At 42.5% G+C, this 15,689-nt stretch overlaps 1 protein-coding gene across 1 annotated transcript in view; it reads left to right on the top strand.

Annotated features, from left to right (window-relative positions):
- LOC145414545 (uncharacterized) overlaps positions 1-15,689 on the top strand; it is a 266,969-nt gene that overhangs the window by 103,036 nt on the left and 148,244 nt on the right. Inside the window, exons 10-11 of the mRNA XM_080284065.1 lie at positions 912-918; positions 13,765-14,190. Of these exons, the coding sequence (XP_080140191.1) occupies positions 912-918; positions 13,765-14,190 (433 nt within the window). The remainder of the gene's footprint in view (positions 1-911; positions 919-13,764; positions 14,191-15,689) is intronic.

Below are 15,689 nucleotides of genomic sequence, written 5' to 3'. Positions count from 1 at the left end.
ATCTAGGAGAAGAACGATGGCCGTCTACAACAGCGGCTATAGTACGACCAGAAAGGAAGCTGTAGATGAAGGCACAGATAGAAGGATAGAAACCTTAAGAGGGCAGTTTGAAAATGAAAGATTTGTGCCAGACTCGATGGAAAGTCTTTGAGATATCAAGTGCAATGGCAAAGCTTTCGCCAAAGTCCCGAGAGGAGGATGACCAGGAGTCTGAAAGGTAGGTGAGAAGATCTCCAGCGGAGCATCCCTGAGGGAACCTGTACTGACAATCAGAAAGAAGGTTGTGATAGGAAAGATGCCTTAAAATTTTTCTGTTAAGAAATAACTCGAAAACTTTTGAGATACAGGATGTTAAAGTAAGTGGACGATATTTAGAGGATTGAGAATGGTCACCCTTCTTTGGGATTGGCTGAATGAGAGCAAACTTCCAGCAAGAAGGAATGGTACAAGTTGACAGACAAAGGCGAAAGAGTTTACCTTGGCAGGGTGTAAGCACAGAAGCACAGTTCTTGAGGACAACAGGAGAAACTCCATTAGGCCCATTTGTCTTGTTCGTATTGAGGCCAGTGATGGCAGAAAATACATCAGGTGAAGAAATTTTAATGTCAGCCATGAGGAAGTCAGAGGGGGGAAGTGATGGAGGAACAGCACCGGAATTATCTAAGGTGGAATTGGAGGAGAGTGTCTGAGCGAAGAGGTCTGCTTTATCAGTAGAAGAAATAGCTACACAACCATCAGAGTAGAAAAGAGGATGGATGGATGGTGAGGTAAAGGTGTTAGAAAGGTTTTTGGCAAGGTGCCAGAAGGAGCGGGAAGAATTCAAGTTGGGGAGTTGAGAGCATTTAGTATGGATGAAATTATTTTTAGCAGAGTGAAGAACAGAGTTAGCACGATTCTGGGTAGAAACACAGAGATGATGTGGTTCAGGGGTGGGTTGGTTCCGGTACCTTTTGTAGGCCCTGTCCTTGTTGCGGACAGCATTAGAACAAACCAAGGCTTTCTTGCGTTAGATGTAGGATACGAGAAACGAATACATGCTTCTATGCCCGAAAAAAAAACCTCCATAATGCGTAAGGCACACTCAGATGGCTCCCGGCCATGGAAGCAATAATCATTCCAGGGAAAATCAAAGAAGTACTGCCTGAGGGCCTCCCAATTCGCAGCTCCAAAGTGCCACAGACAATGTTTCTTTGGAGGGTCCACAGGCTGTACCGGAGTGATAGGACAGGTTAAGGTGATAAAGTTGTGATTGGAAGAGCCCAACGGAGAGAAAAGATTAACAGTGTAAGCAGAAGGATTAGTTCTGAGGAAGAGGTCAAGTATGTTGGAGCTCTCTCCAAGGCGGTCTGGGATACGGGTAGGGTGTTGTACAAGCTGCTCTAGGTCATTAAGGATAGAAAATATGTAGGCATGTTCACCAGGTGCATCAGTGAAAGGAGAGGAGAGGCAAAGGTGGTGGTGAACATTGAAATCTCCTAAAATGGAGATTTCAGAGAAAGGAGAAATGGATAGAATGTGCTCAATATATTGTCACAAAATTGTACAGGTTTGTAGTAGGGATGAAAATCTAGGAGTTTGAAATTGGTGAAAGTCGGTCAAGGTCAAGGTCATATTCCAAGCTGTGTTAGATATGCATCGGCTCGCGACTGGTGTGATTCCACCCTTGGAGGGGCCTCTAGTTGTTGTTGTGGGCCAAGCCGCATCTGGACATGAGCCCAGTCTGCTGCTGCCCACCATCATTCTCCTTGGAGCTAGGAATGAAGTTGAAGATTGTACATATAATGAGGAAGTGAAAGCATTTGGTTATAGCAGTGCCAGCAAAGAAAGGTGTATCTCTCCAGCACCAAAATCAGGATGGTTATTCACAAACAAACTTATGACCATTACTGACCTACAACCCAGGTTTTGATTTGGAGGAAGAACAATGACTGTAGAGCCTTTAGTGTCTTATTCTTTGTGGAATGACAGATCTAGTTACAAGAGAGAACTTTTCATTATCAGTGTCTGTATTGCAGGAAGGCCATAGGAAAGAGAGAGTTGAAATTTACCATGTCTCTTTTTCTTCTTGCAAGCCAAGATTGGCATTATGAGAGGGAGTTGTTTGTATGTTTGTGAATACAGGTCCAGAATATGGCAGGGAATGGTAGAAGTGATCGCCTTCCATAGATTTGATCCCCAGGAGATGACTGGAGGCATTTTGGTCATGTAATGCCATGAGAGGAAGTAGGCTGGTCTCTCTCTCTCTCTCTCTCTCTTTAATGCGAGGAAGAAGGAACCAAAGGCTAGGAGCCTGCATAACAGTTCCTTCCACGAAAAAAACAAAAACAATACAAAAGAGAACCAAATTCAAAATCTGTTCATTTTGAGATGCCTGGACACTGCGTTTCATAGATTAGAGGTCATAGGAAGTAGGAAATACAGTTGAGGGAGAGTTCCAGAGTTAACCTGTTGCATAAATGAAGGACTGGGAATAACGGTTAACTCTTGCATTAGAGAGATGGACAGAAATGGGATGAGAGTTTGTTACTGAAAGGGTGCTATGTGCCTGTTGTAGAGGTGGAGGGATGCAAGCAGACAGTTCAGAGGATCAGTGACCATTGAAAAGAGATAAAGATGCAACAGTGCGGCGAAGAGACAGAGGTTGAAGGGAGTCAGTAAGAGGAGGAGAGTTAATGAGACGAAAAGCCTTTGACTCCACCTAATTGAGAAGAGCAGTATGTGGGGAGCCTTCCCACACATGAGAGCTGTACTCTACACGGGCGAATAAAACCCAGGGATAAAGTCAACGACTGTACAGGGGTAAAGAAGGAACGGAGTCGGCTTAGCACACCTAATCTCTTGGAAGCAGATTTTACAAGAGATGTAATATGATCTTTCCAAGATAAATCCTGAGTGAATGAAACTCCAAGTATGTTCAAGGATGATACAGGATTGAGCTGGATATTCAATCAATCAATCAATCATTTCCTGTGGCACCCTCGGGGATGCATAGGGCCTCGATGAACTCACACCACCACATCCTATCTTGTGCTAGCTCCTCAAGATCTCCCCAACACTCATCTCCAGCTTCCCGTCTCATTGTCCTCACCCACGTCTCTTTTGGCCTTCCTCTACCTCTCCTACCGGGTGCCACCCACCCTGGTGTACCTCGTACTATTCCCTGTCTCCTATACACATGTCCTAGCCACTTCCATCATGAGAATCTAACATATTCATCGATCGGCTGCACTCCCGTTATTTCTCTAATTCTACTATTTGGTATCCTTTCCCACCACTTAACTCCTAATATTCTTCTAAGTGCTTTATTTTCAAACACCAAGAATTTATTTTCCATAGTCACTGTGCTGTACCAAGACTCGTGTCCATAAATTAAGATACTCCTAACCATTACCTTATAAAGTTTGATTTTTGTATGCACAGAGAAATTGTTATTATTCCAAATATTTTTAAGCATTCCCATTGCCTGATTAGCCTTCTTTAACCTTTCCTCGAATTCAAAGTTCAAAGAACCATCCTTGGCTAAATAAGTACCTAAATATTTAAACCTATCAACTTGCTTTACAACCATACCTCCAATTACACATTCCTGCGCATTTTCCATATTCATATTGATTATTTAAGTTTTTCCACAATTAATAACCAAACCCACCTTGCGACCTTCACTCACCAAACAGTCCAATACTCTCTGCATCTCTTCTGGCCCATCACAAATCAAAACTATATCATCTGCATAATCTAAATCCAAAAGTTTCCTGTTCTCTCCCCAAAGTATACCTGCACCGGTTTCTGTTCCAACACGTTTCATAATGTAATCAATGACCAATATAAATAGTAAAGGCGATAGAACACCACCTTGAATTACTCCGGACTTGACTTCAAACGAATCACTCAGACAACCATCAACCATCACTTTACAAAATGTGTCCTCATGCATGTTCATAATGACCCTCACAAACTCCTCTGGTATTCCATAATGTCTCATGATCTTCCCCATAGACTCTCTCGAAACACTATCAAAAGCCTTTTCAAAATCAACAAAACAAAGACTTAACGGTACTCTCATTTCATTAACTTGCTGCATCAAATGCCTAACTATAAAGATCTGATCATTGCAACCACGTCCCTTTCTAAAACCAGCCTGTTCATCCCTCAGAATACCCTCAACCACCGGCTCCAACCTATTTAACAACACTCTACTGAAAACTTTCAAAGCTATCGGTGACAAAGAGATTCCCCTCCAATTACCACATTCACTCAGGTCTCCTTTCTTCGGAACTTTAACAATTACACCATTCTTCCAAACTGATGGTAGTAACCCCGTCACCCATATCTTATTGAATAGCTTGGTCAAGATCATTATTAATCTATCCCCCCCACTTTAAACATTTCCGGAAATAAACCATCCTCCCCTGGTGCCTTATTATTCTTTAACTGTTTTACTGCTTTCTCCACTTCTGCAAGCCTCAACTCTCCTGTTTCTATATTTAAATCTTCCTGAGCAGACGGTATATCCTCTTCTGGTGGTATTGGTCTATTAAGAACTGTCTCAAAATGCTCTTTCCATCTATTTTTAATATCTCCATCTTTGGTCAATAAATTTCCTTCCCTGTCTCTAATTGGTATTTCCTTGCGTTTACCTGCATTACCACTCAGTTCTCTAATCGATTCATATGCTATTCTTTGACTCTGTCCATCATTTTTGTTTATTAGGATTTCAGTCTCTGCAACCTTTTCATCCACACATCTTCTTTTATCTCTCCTAGCTAACCTTCTTACTTCTGAATTCAAACTCCAGTACGCAGCTCTTGCTAATTCAATCTCTCGTTCATCAACGCATTGCATCTCACTCCTCAATTTAGCCTCACCTCTCTTTTTTATCATATCCCACGTTTCCTCTGATATCCATTTCTTTCTCCTGAATCTATGTCTCCTTCCAATCGTACATTCAGCAGTCTCATGCAAAACTTTGTTCACATCCTCCCACATCTCATCTACACTTCTCTCCCCCTCTTCCAACGTTTCCAACACCAAAAACCTATTTCTGCATTCTAATCTGAATTCCTCCTTTTCTTCTCCTTCTCTTCTAAGCTTAACAATATCGTATCTACCAACACCAGATTTTTCCTTCTTCTGATTTTTAAGTTTAAACCTTATTTTTGCAATGCTGAGTTGATGGTCACTACCAATATCCGCTCCCCGTTTAACATGAACATCTAGCAGAGAACTTCTATGCCTCCTACTGATAGCGATGTGATCAATCTGATTTTTATATTTTCCACACGGCGACACCCAAGTTGTCTTGTGTATATTGCAATGCTGAAAGAGTGTGCCCCCGATGACTAAGTCATTTGCTAGACAGAAGCTTCCAAACCTCACTCTGTTTTCACTCATCCTACTACCAACTCCCATCTTACCCATACATGCCTCAAATCCCTCATTTGAACAGCCTATTACTGCATTAAAGTCTCCAACGCAGATCAAAACATCATGTCTAGGTACCCTTCCTACTCCTTCTTGCAACTTTTCATAAAATGTGTCTTTCCTTTCATCGAGTGCATCATTAGTAGGTGCATAACACACAAACAGACTGATGTTGCCATGATTTGATTTAAACCGTGCGTATAGCAATCGCTCATCTATAGGATCCCACTCACATAAAGCCTTATTTGCTTTACAACCCAGCAACAATCCTACTCCCTGATAATGCATTCCGTCCTGTCGGCCAGATATCAATAAACGTATACCATCCTCCAAATCCAACTTATCGACTCCAGTTAATCTAGTTTCTGTCAGAGCACAAATATCAAGTCCGTAATTTTGAAAAACCTTCACTAACTCATCGATTTTACCGTCATGATTTAGCATTCTCACATTCCAGTTACCAATTTAAATTGTATTTTTTGCATTGACAAAGGAATTAGATTGTAACTGAGGCAACCGTTAGATTCTTAGCACCCCCTGCCCATTTAAGGGCTGCACGGGACTGGGGGCCATTATTGTTCTTTCAGAGTCCATCAAGGTTTCTTTGGCTAACTTCCTGAACACCTCGCCATTGTGTTGCAGTCGCAGTAGGCAGCTAACTTGCCTGATTGCCCACACCCGAAAGACCCAGCTATGCTGTAGCCAGTCACGTGCCGGCATGCTTCCCAGCCATTTCACTCTCAAGGAGTTCCTCTGCCTGAGAAAGCAACCACCCCCCTGCTCCCGAGGGCTTTTGATCTGTGTAGGTAGAGGGCGATCACTCCCTCACTAGCCATATACAGTGTATATACAGTGTATAGGCTACATTCACCACTGGATATTATTAAACATTAATGGTTACTCCTGTGGAAGATTTTGTCGGGTTGATAAGTGTAAGAACTGAGTCTTTGATGCATTAAAAACAACAAGATTATTTTTACCCCACTCAGAGATATGAGCCAAGTCAGACATTAGGTGTGCCATAACCTCATCCCTTGTTTGTTGAAGTAACTGCCGAGATGGACGTTGCAGGAACCGAATGGAAAGGTGAAGGGTGGAATCATCAGTGTACGAGTGGATAGGGCTAGATGTACCGCTTAGAAGATCATTGATGAATAAAAGAAAGAGAGTTAGTGATAGGACAGAGCCCTGAGGAACACCACTGTAGATAGATCTAGGAGAAGAACGTTGGCTGTCTACAACGGCGGCTATAGAACAACCAGAAAGGAAGCTGTAGATGAAGGCACAGATAGAAGGATAGAAACTGTAAAAGGGCAGTTTGGAAATAAAAGATTTATGCCAGACTCGATCGAAAGCCTTTGAGATGTCAAGTGCAATGGCAAAGCTTTCGCCAAAGTCCCGAGAGGAGGATGACCAGGAACCTGAAAGGTAGGTGAGAGGATCGTAAGTGAAGCGTCCCTGACAGAAAGAAGGTTGTGACAGGAAAGATGCTTTAAAATTTTTCTGTTAAGAATAGTCTTGAAAACTTTCAAGACACAGGATGTTAAAGCAGTTGGATGATAGAGGGTTGGGAATGGTCACCCTTTTTTGGGACTGGCTGAATGAGAGCAAACTTCCAGCTAGAAGGAAAGGTACAAGTTGACAGACAAAGGCAAAAGAGTTTACTTCGGCAGGGTGTAAGCACAGAAGCACAGTTCTTGAGGACAACAGGAGGGACTCCATCAGGCCCAAATGCCTTGTTAGTATTGAGGCCAGTGATGGCAGAAAATACATCAGGTGAAGAAATTTTAATGTCAGCCATGAGGAGGCCAGAGGGGGGAAGTGATGGAGGAACAGCACCGGAATTGTCTAAGGAGGAATTGGAGGAGAAAGTCTGAGCAAAGAAATCTGCTTTATCAATAGAAGAAATAGCTACAGAACCATCAGAGTAGAAAAGAGGATGGATGGATGATGAGGTAAAGTTGTTAGAAAGATTTTGGCAAGGTGCCAGAAGGAGCGGGAAGAATTCGAGTTGGAGAGTTGAGAGTATTTAGTATGGATGAAATTATTTTTAGCAGAGTGAAGAACAGACTTAGTACGATTCGGGGCAGAAACGAAAAAAAAGATGTGATTCAGGGGTGGGTTGGCTTTGGTATCTTTTAACCTCTAAAGGCCGCAATTGTTTCAGGCAGGGTACCTCTCACAACCGCAATTTGGGGGTGTTTTTGGCTACTTTCACCAAGGGCTAATTGATTGTGTTCTGGATAAAGAGGAAGAATTTACACACCTGACAACACACTCTGTACTCCTGTAGGCCTAATGGTTACCACACAATCGCGCATCAAAGTTAAAAAAAAGTTTATGATAGTTACCCCTCGAAAACAATTGAAAACATGAATATTTTGAAAACTACATATTTTTCTTATTGAAACAGGTAATTTTACATTGTTTTGTCACACCAACCATGAAAACAGGTGTTTGTAGGTGTGGGGAGATTACTAGGCTGTGGAGAGTTGACCTATAGGTACGTGGGTTGGAAGTAACAAACTTTTTACATGAAAAGAAAGCACTTCAATGTGCTGTAACATCTACCATGAAAACAGCTGTGTATGTAGGTGTGGGGAGATAATTAGTGTGGGGAGTAGGCCTACAAGGCCTTGTTGGTACTTGGGGAGAAAAATTTCGGCAGCAACCAAATTCTCATGTGGAACCCTCCATTTCAATGGGATTTGTCATACCAGCTATAAAAACAGGTGTGTATGTACAGTAGGTGTGGGGAGATAAAACAGGTATGGAGAGTAGTCCTACAAGGTCTCATACCAAACCTAACACAGACTCATAAAAATGTTTACAATCATCAAGGACGTCAAAGTAAAGTTGAATAATGCTATAGATGTATGCATAAGAAAGGCAAAAAGGAAAAAAAGGAAAAATTTGTTTCTGATTTCTCTTTTTACTGTCCTGACTTATCATTACACATTTATCACACTTACCATTACAATTATCACATTATCATTACACTTCATCACACTTATAATTATAATTTTGGTAACAACCAAATCCTCTTGTGGAAACTGTCCATTTCAGTGGAATTTATCACACCAGCCATGAAAACAGGTTTGTTTGTAGATGTGGGGAGATGAAACAGATGTGGGGAGTAGTCTTACAAGGCCTCATAATCTTTCGAAAACTAACACAGACATATATAAAATACAAAGGAATTCATAAAAATAAGTAATCAGTAGTCAGTCATGAAACATACATGCACATAAGTGTTTGTTGTGAAGGGAGTGCAAAAAAAAAAATGCTAACCAACATTATCATGCGTAGCATTGTGTGTTCGTAATATAACGTTGAGGAGAGAAGAGACGTATACAAAATCTGGAACGAAAGTAATATCTATTAGCAGCCTCAAACTATTGGTTTGAAAGGAATTAGCGCAAAAAGTATGCAATACTCTGAATCATGAGTTATTTGTTATGTGCCATGAGTCACTAACTAACAAACATGCAGATAAGTTGACCACGAAAGGCTGGCGGTTGTGTTTACCCAGAGCGAATGTTTGCTTAGAGACGGAAACTAATCAGAGGTACTAATCTGGGCGGGTAGGTAGAAAAAAAAAAAATGCTCATATGTAGTACAACATTCTCCAACCATGTACGTATCGTAACTGGTAGATACGACGTGAGAAATGAACAGAGTGAGGTGTAATTGTATATAAATTTGGGAAGAAGTAGAAATAATATGAAACAGGTACGTACATCCAACATACTTGACCTCTTCCTTACAACTAATCCTTCTGCTTACACTGTTAATCTTTTCTCTCTGTTGGGCTTCTCTGATCACAACCTTATCACCTTAACCTGTCCTCTCGCTCTGGTACGGCCTGCGGACCCTCCAAAGAAACGTCGTCTGTGGCAGTTTGGAGCTGCGGATTGGGAGGCCCTCAGGCAGTACTTCTTTGATTTTCCCTGGAATGATTATTTCTTCCATGGCCGGGAGCCATCTGGGTGTTCCTTGTGCATTACAGAGGTTATTCTCTCAGGCATGGAAGCATACATTCCTTTCTCATATCCTTTGAGTAATGTACGAAAGCCTTGGTTTAATCACACTTGTTCTAATGCTGTCCACAACAAGGAGAGGGCCTATAAAAGGTACCAGAGCCAACCCGCCCCTGAATCACATCTTTTATACGTTTCTGCCCGGAATCATGCTAAGTCTGTTCTTCGCTCTGCTAAAAATAATTTCATCCATACTAAATGCTCTCAACTCTCTAACTTGAATTCGTCCTGCTCCTTCTGGCACCTTGCCAAAAACCTTTCCAACAACTTTACCTCATCATCCATCCCTCCTCTTTTCTACTCTGATGGCTCTGTAGCTATTTCTTTTACTGATAAAGTAGATCTCTGCTCAAACTTTCTCCTCCAATTCCACCTTTGATGATTCCAGTGCTGTTTCTCCATCACTTCCCCCCTCTGACTTCCTCATGGCTGACATTAAAATTTCTTCAGCTGATGTATTTTCTGCCATCACAGACCTCAGTACTAATAAGACATATGGGCCTGATGGAGTCCCTGTTGTTGTTCTCAAGAACTGTGCTTATGTGCTTACACCCTGCGTAGGCAAACTTTTTCGCCTTTGTCTGTCAACTTGTACCATTCCTTCCTGCTGGAAGTTTGCTCTCATTCAGCCAGTACCAAGGAAGGGTGACCATTCCCAACCCTCTAACTGTCGTACAATTGCTTTAACATCCTGTATCTCAAAAGTTTTCGAGTCTATTCTTACTAGAAAAATTTGAAAGCGTCTTTCCTATCACGACCTTCTTTCTGATCGTCAGTACGGGTTCCGTCAGGGACGCTCCACTGGCGATCTTCTCACCTACCTTTCAGACTCCTGGTCATCTTCCTTTCGGGACTTTGGCGAAAGCTTTGCCATTGCATTTTTTTTTTATTTTTTTTTTATGTGAGGAAGAAGGAACCAAAGGCAACGAGCCCACAAAACTGTTCCTTCCAAGAGAAAAACAAAATACAAGAGAGATCCAAATTCAAGATCCGATCATTTCGAGATGCCTGGACACACTGCGTTTGAAAGACTGGAGATCATAGGAAGCAGGAAATACAGACAGAGGGAGACAGTTCCAGAGTTGACCCGTTGCACAAATGAAGGACTGGGAGTAACGGTTAACTCTTGCATTAGAGAGTTGGACAGGAAAGGGATGAGAGTTTACTGCTAGACGGGTGCTACACGCCCGTCGTAGAGGTTGAGAATCTGTGCCTTCATCTCTAGCTTCCTTACTGTTCGTTATATAGCCGCTGTTGTAGATGGCCATTGTTCTTCTCCTAGATCTATTAACAGTGGTGTTCCTCAGGGCTCTGTCCTATCACCAACTCTCTTCCTTTTATTCATCAATGACCTTCTAAGCTGTACATCTAACCCTATCCACTCATACGCTGATGACTCCACCCTTCACCTTTCCATTCGATTCCCGCAACGTCCATCTCAGCAGTTACTTCAACAAACAAGGGATGAGGCTATGGCATACCTAATGTCTGACTTGGCTCGTATCTCCGAGTGGGGTAAAAATAATCTGGTTGTTTTTAATACATCAAAGACTCATTTTTTGCACCTATCAACCTGACAATTTCTTCCACAGGTATACCCACTAATGTTTAATAACATTCAGCTTAATCCTACATCATCCTTGAACATGATTGGGGTTTCATTTACTCGGGTTTTATCTTGGAAAGATCATATTACATCTGCAAAATCCGCTTCCAAGAGATTAGGTGTCCTAAGCCGACTCCATTCCTTCTTTACCCCTGTAGAATTGTTGACTCTATACAGGGGTTTATTCGCCCCTGTCGTGGAATACAGCTCTCATGTGTGGGGAGGCTCCCCACATACTGCTCTTCTCAATGGGGTGGAGTCAAAGGCTTTTCGTCTCACTAACTCTCCTCCTCTTACTGACTCCCTTCAACCTCTGTCTCTTCGTCGCACTGTTGCATCTTTATCTCTTTTCTATCACTACTTCAATGGTCACTGCTCCTCTGAACTGTCTGCATGCATTCCTCCACCTCTACGACGGGTGCATAGCACCCATCTAGCAGCAAACTCTCATCCCTTTTCTGTCCAACTCTCTAATGCAAGAGTTAACCGTTACTCCCAGTCCTTCATTTATGCAACAGGTCAATTATGGACCTGTCTTCCTCTGTCTGTATTTCCTGCTTCCTATGATCCCCAGTCTTTCAAACGCAGTGTGTCCAGGCATCTTGAAATGATCGGATCTTGAATTTGGCTCTCTCTTGTATTTTGTTTTTCTTTTGGAAGGAACAATTTTGCAGGCTTGTTGCCTTTGGTTCCTTCTTCATCATAAAAAAAAGAAAAGAAAAAAAAATCAGGCATGATAACCCTCGGGAGTCTGTAGGGGGTTGGAAGGGTAGTGAGGGACAAGGAGGGAGGGATGGGGTGGGGTTTGAGGTGGGAGGGGGACGAGGCTAGCAGGGAGGGAGGAGGGGCAAGAGAATGGTGGGAAGGGATTCAGGTGGTGGTGGGAGGAGAGATGCAGGTGCATGTAGGGGTGGGAGAGTGATGGGGGACAAGGAGGGAGTGAGGGAGTGGAGTAGAGGGTGGCATGAAGGCAGCCGAGAGGGGGGGAGTGCCCCCCCACCGCCCGGGTTAGTCCTATCCCCCCCTCACGCCACATCAGTGGCTCTCAATTGTTGCAATTAGGCATTTTGGCATAAAACTCAAACCACATCAATTGATACGATTAGGACTTTAGGGGTTAAAGGCCCTCTCCTTGTTGCGGACAGCATTAGAACAAATGTGATTAAACCAAGGCTTTCTTGCATTAGTCAGAGGACATGAGAAAGAAATGTATGCTTCCATGCCCAAGAGAATAACCTCTGTAATGCGTAAAGCATACTCAGATGGCTCTCGACCATGGAAGCAATAGTCATTCCAGGGAAAATCAAAGAAGTACTGCCTGAGGGCCTCCCAATCCGCAGCTCCAAAGTGCCACAGACGACGTTCCTTTGGAGAGTCCACAGGCCGTGCTGGAGTGATAGGACAGGTAATGTAATAAGGTTGTGAATGGAGGAGCCCAACGGAGAGAAAAGATCAACAGTGTAAACAGAAGGATTAGTTGTAAGGAAGAGGTCAAGTATGTTGGAGCTCTCTCCAAGGCGGTCAGGGATACGGGTAGGGTGCTGTACAAGCTGCTCTAGGTCATTAAGGATAGAAAAGATGTAGTCTTGTTTACCAGGTGGATCAGTGAAAGGAGAGGAGAGGCAAAGGTGATGGTGAACATTGAAATCTCCTAGAGTGGAGATTTCAGAGAAAGGAGAAATGGATAGAATGTGTTCCATCGTAGAAGTAAGATAGTCAAAGAATTTTTGAAAGTCAGTGGAATTAGGGGATAAATAAACAGCGCAGATATATTTAGTCAGAGAATGACAGGAAAGCCAAAGCCAGAGAGTAGAGAATTCAGAAGAATCAAGTTCAGGAACTCGAGAGCAAGATAAGTCGTTGCGTACATTTACACAACGACCACCTTTGGCCTTGAAATAAGTATAAAGTAGGAGGATATAGAAAAATGGATTTGCTGTCAGTTGCCTCAGACAGCTGAGGCTCGGTTAAGAAGAGAAGGTGAGGTTTAGAGGAGGAGAGTAGTGTTCAACTGAGAGAGAGAGTTAGAGGAAAGGCCAATAAATGCACAGTAGATACCAGAATTTGATAGCCTAGCCTTGGGCTCCTACCCTCCAAAAGGGGTTGTTGTTGTAGCTGTTGTTGTTGATGATCTACCCCAGTCTCTAATATGGGATTCTGTGTAATCTGTGTATGAGTGCTGTGAATGGTTCAAATGAGAATAAAGGTTTCCACTACTGTACTCACACAATATAAATGGAGTTGACTAAACCTGGTCTCATAAGGAAGATTTCTGATGCCATGAATGATTTTTTTTTTTTCTTTCTGAATTTCCAATATATTATAGCTATCCTGTAGTGTGGTGAGCAAAGGTTGCACCTCATAGTTCCACTGTGATCTGACTAGAGTAAGGTGAATTTGAATTATTATACAGTACTGTTGTAATGTTGCTCAGCCATTTAGATATGAACCTAAGAATCACTTAGCTTGTCTCACAACATATTAATGCACAAGTACTTTGGAAAGCTTCTGCTGTTGTGGTGAATTCAAGAATTTTGAAGGCTTGAGTGATGAATGATTGAATGTATTGCCCATTTCACTTTGCTTTCCATTGATAGCTTTCCTTCATTTACCCTGTTTCTGGTTTCTATCCACCTCGTTTGTGAGTTTTTTAGAACATTTAACTGAATGTTTTTTAATATTTATGTTGACAGAGAGACAGATCATTCAGAGGAGGAGCATAACAGAAGGAGGAAGACACACGTGAAGAAGGAAGTAAGTACAGAAGCCGGAGTTGAGGAAGTGAAGGATGAGGCTCCAAAGAAGGGTGGACGCCGTGGTACAAGAAGAAAGGAGGACAGAAGTACAAAGGCGGATGAGAGGGAGGCTAATGATAACAGAGAAGAGGGAGAGAACGATGGCGAGTGCTTGGGTCACGATGATGATGACGATGAGGATGACGATGATGAGGATATGCCTCAGAGACGTCGTACTACCAGGAGCTCCCTCATTGATGCTGGCCAGAAGATGGATGACACTGAAGAGGAAGAAGAGGTGTCAGAGCCGAGTGAGGTCAGGTTGATTGAACGGAGGAAGCGCATTCGTGACCCCATTATGGCCAGGAGCGTCCAGGGTTCGGTTAGTGTCTTGTTATGTTCATTAAGTTGTATCTAATTCCCTTGAATCCTTTGGACTTATTCTCCCACCTGTTTGCATTTTTCTGTAGCATCATCATTTTATCTTGTTTGTCATATTCACCCTGGGGCTCTTTGCCTTACTTGTTTGCATTGTTTGTATCAGCCTTTTATCATGTTTGTTTTCATCATGTTATCATATTTATATATTTATTTAATCCATCCTCAGACTATCCTCACCATTTCTTTTGCATCATTACTTCATGTCTAACCTTTACCTAAGCCACCCCAGGACTTTTCTTTAATTGTTTGCATCATCATCATCGTCATCATCATCAAGTAATCCTGTGTTGCCCCATGCAGAGCGTAGGAGCCCGGTCTAGCAAGTTGGTCCTGACATTTAAGAAGAGAGTGACCAGCTTCGCTCATCCCTGAGTGGCATTACATGAGCAAAAAACCCCAACCACCCCTTGGATAGAAAGCTGCACAGGCTCAGTCTGATTGGAGCACCTTAATTGCCCACTAAACTGCCAGGCGTCATAATTTGGTTATATGGTTGCCACCCAGCACAGTAAATGGTTTCCTGGTGTACTGCAATTTCTTGTCATTATTAGCTCACCAACCACTCACTCAATTTAGTTGCTGTTTGGGTGCCTGCCTTTCCCCTCTTCCTTCCATATTTCTTTCCTTCCTCTTCTATCTTTCTTTCCTTTATTCTTTCCCCTTCCTTCTGTCTGTGGGTGACTCAACACTGATTGACAAGCCAAATGGTTTCATGTACACCAGGACACCATTTACTATGCTGGGTGGTAACTATATAACCAAATTATGGTGCCTGATGGTTTTGTGGGTAATTAAGGTGCTTTAGTTGGATTGAGCAAGTGCAGGTTTATACCCAAGGGGTTTTGGGGGTTTATTGCTCATGTAATGCTACTCAGGGATGAGTGAGGTTGGTGACCTTAAATGTCAGGACCTATTGCCTAGTGCTGGGCTCCTACGCTCCTCATGAGGCAACACTGGATTAGATGATGAATGAGTGAATGAATTATTACGTTATTTTATTTTGTTTATTCTCAGTTATTATTTGCCTTGTTGGCTGAGTGTTCAGTGTTGCTGACTGTGAAGCTGTTGGCCCACTAATGACAGGGTTTGAATTCATGGTGCAGGCAGCTGGCATCCCTCGATCCAGGTGTCTATTGAACCATTAATCCATTATGGGTTGGTAGGTAAAATGAGTACTAAGGGTAACCTCTAGAGGAGGTAACTGTGGTAACCTGAGTGATGCTATTGCCATGTATCCCAGGATATTAGGTGAAAACCAACACTGACTCAGGGGCTTTACTTATGTAAATGAGCACAACTGCCAAGAGCCTTATAGTGTTTGGCTCCACCTTTTACCTTTACTCTCCATATAATCTATGCTGGGGCTCTTTCACTTACAAGGTCGGACATACTGTACCATTATTTTTTTTTTATTTATTCATTTTCATATATATATATTTTTTGGTA

The sequence above is a fragment of the Coenobita brevimanus genome, chromosome 100 (assembly GCF_032717465.1).
Source record: "Coenobita brevimanus isolate Jiangsu-jjx chromosome 100, ASM3271746v2, whole genome shotgun sequence".
Lineage (NCBI taxonomy): Eukaryota > Metazoa > Arthropoda > Malacostraca > Decapoda > Coenobitidae > Coenobita > Coenobita brevimanus.
The sequence above is the reverse complement of the archived record's forward strand: the minus strand, read 5'-3'. Positions and strand labels throughout refer to the sequence as shown.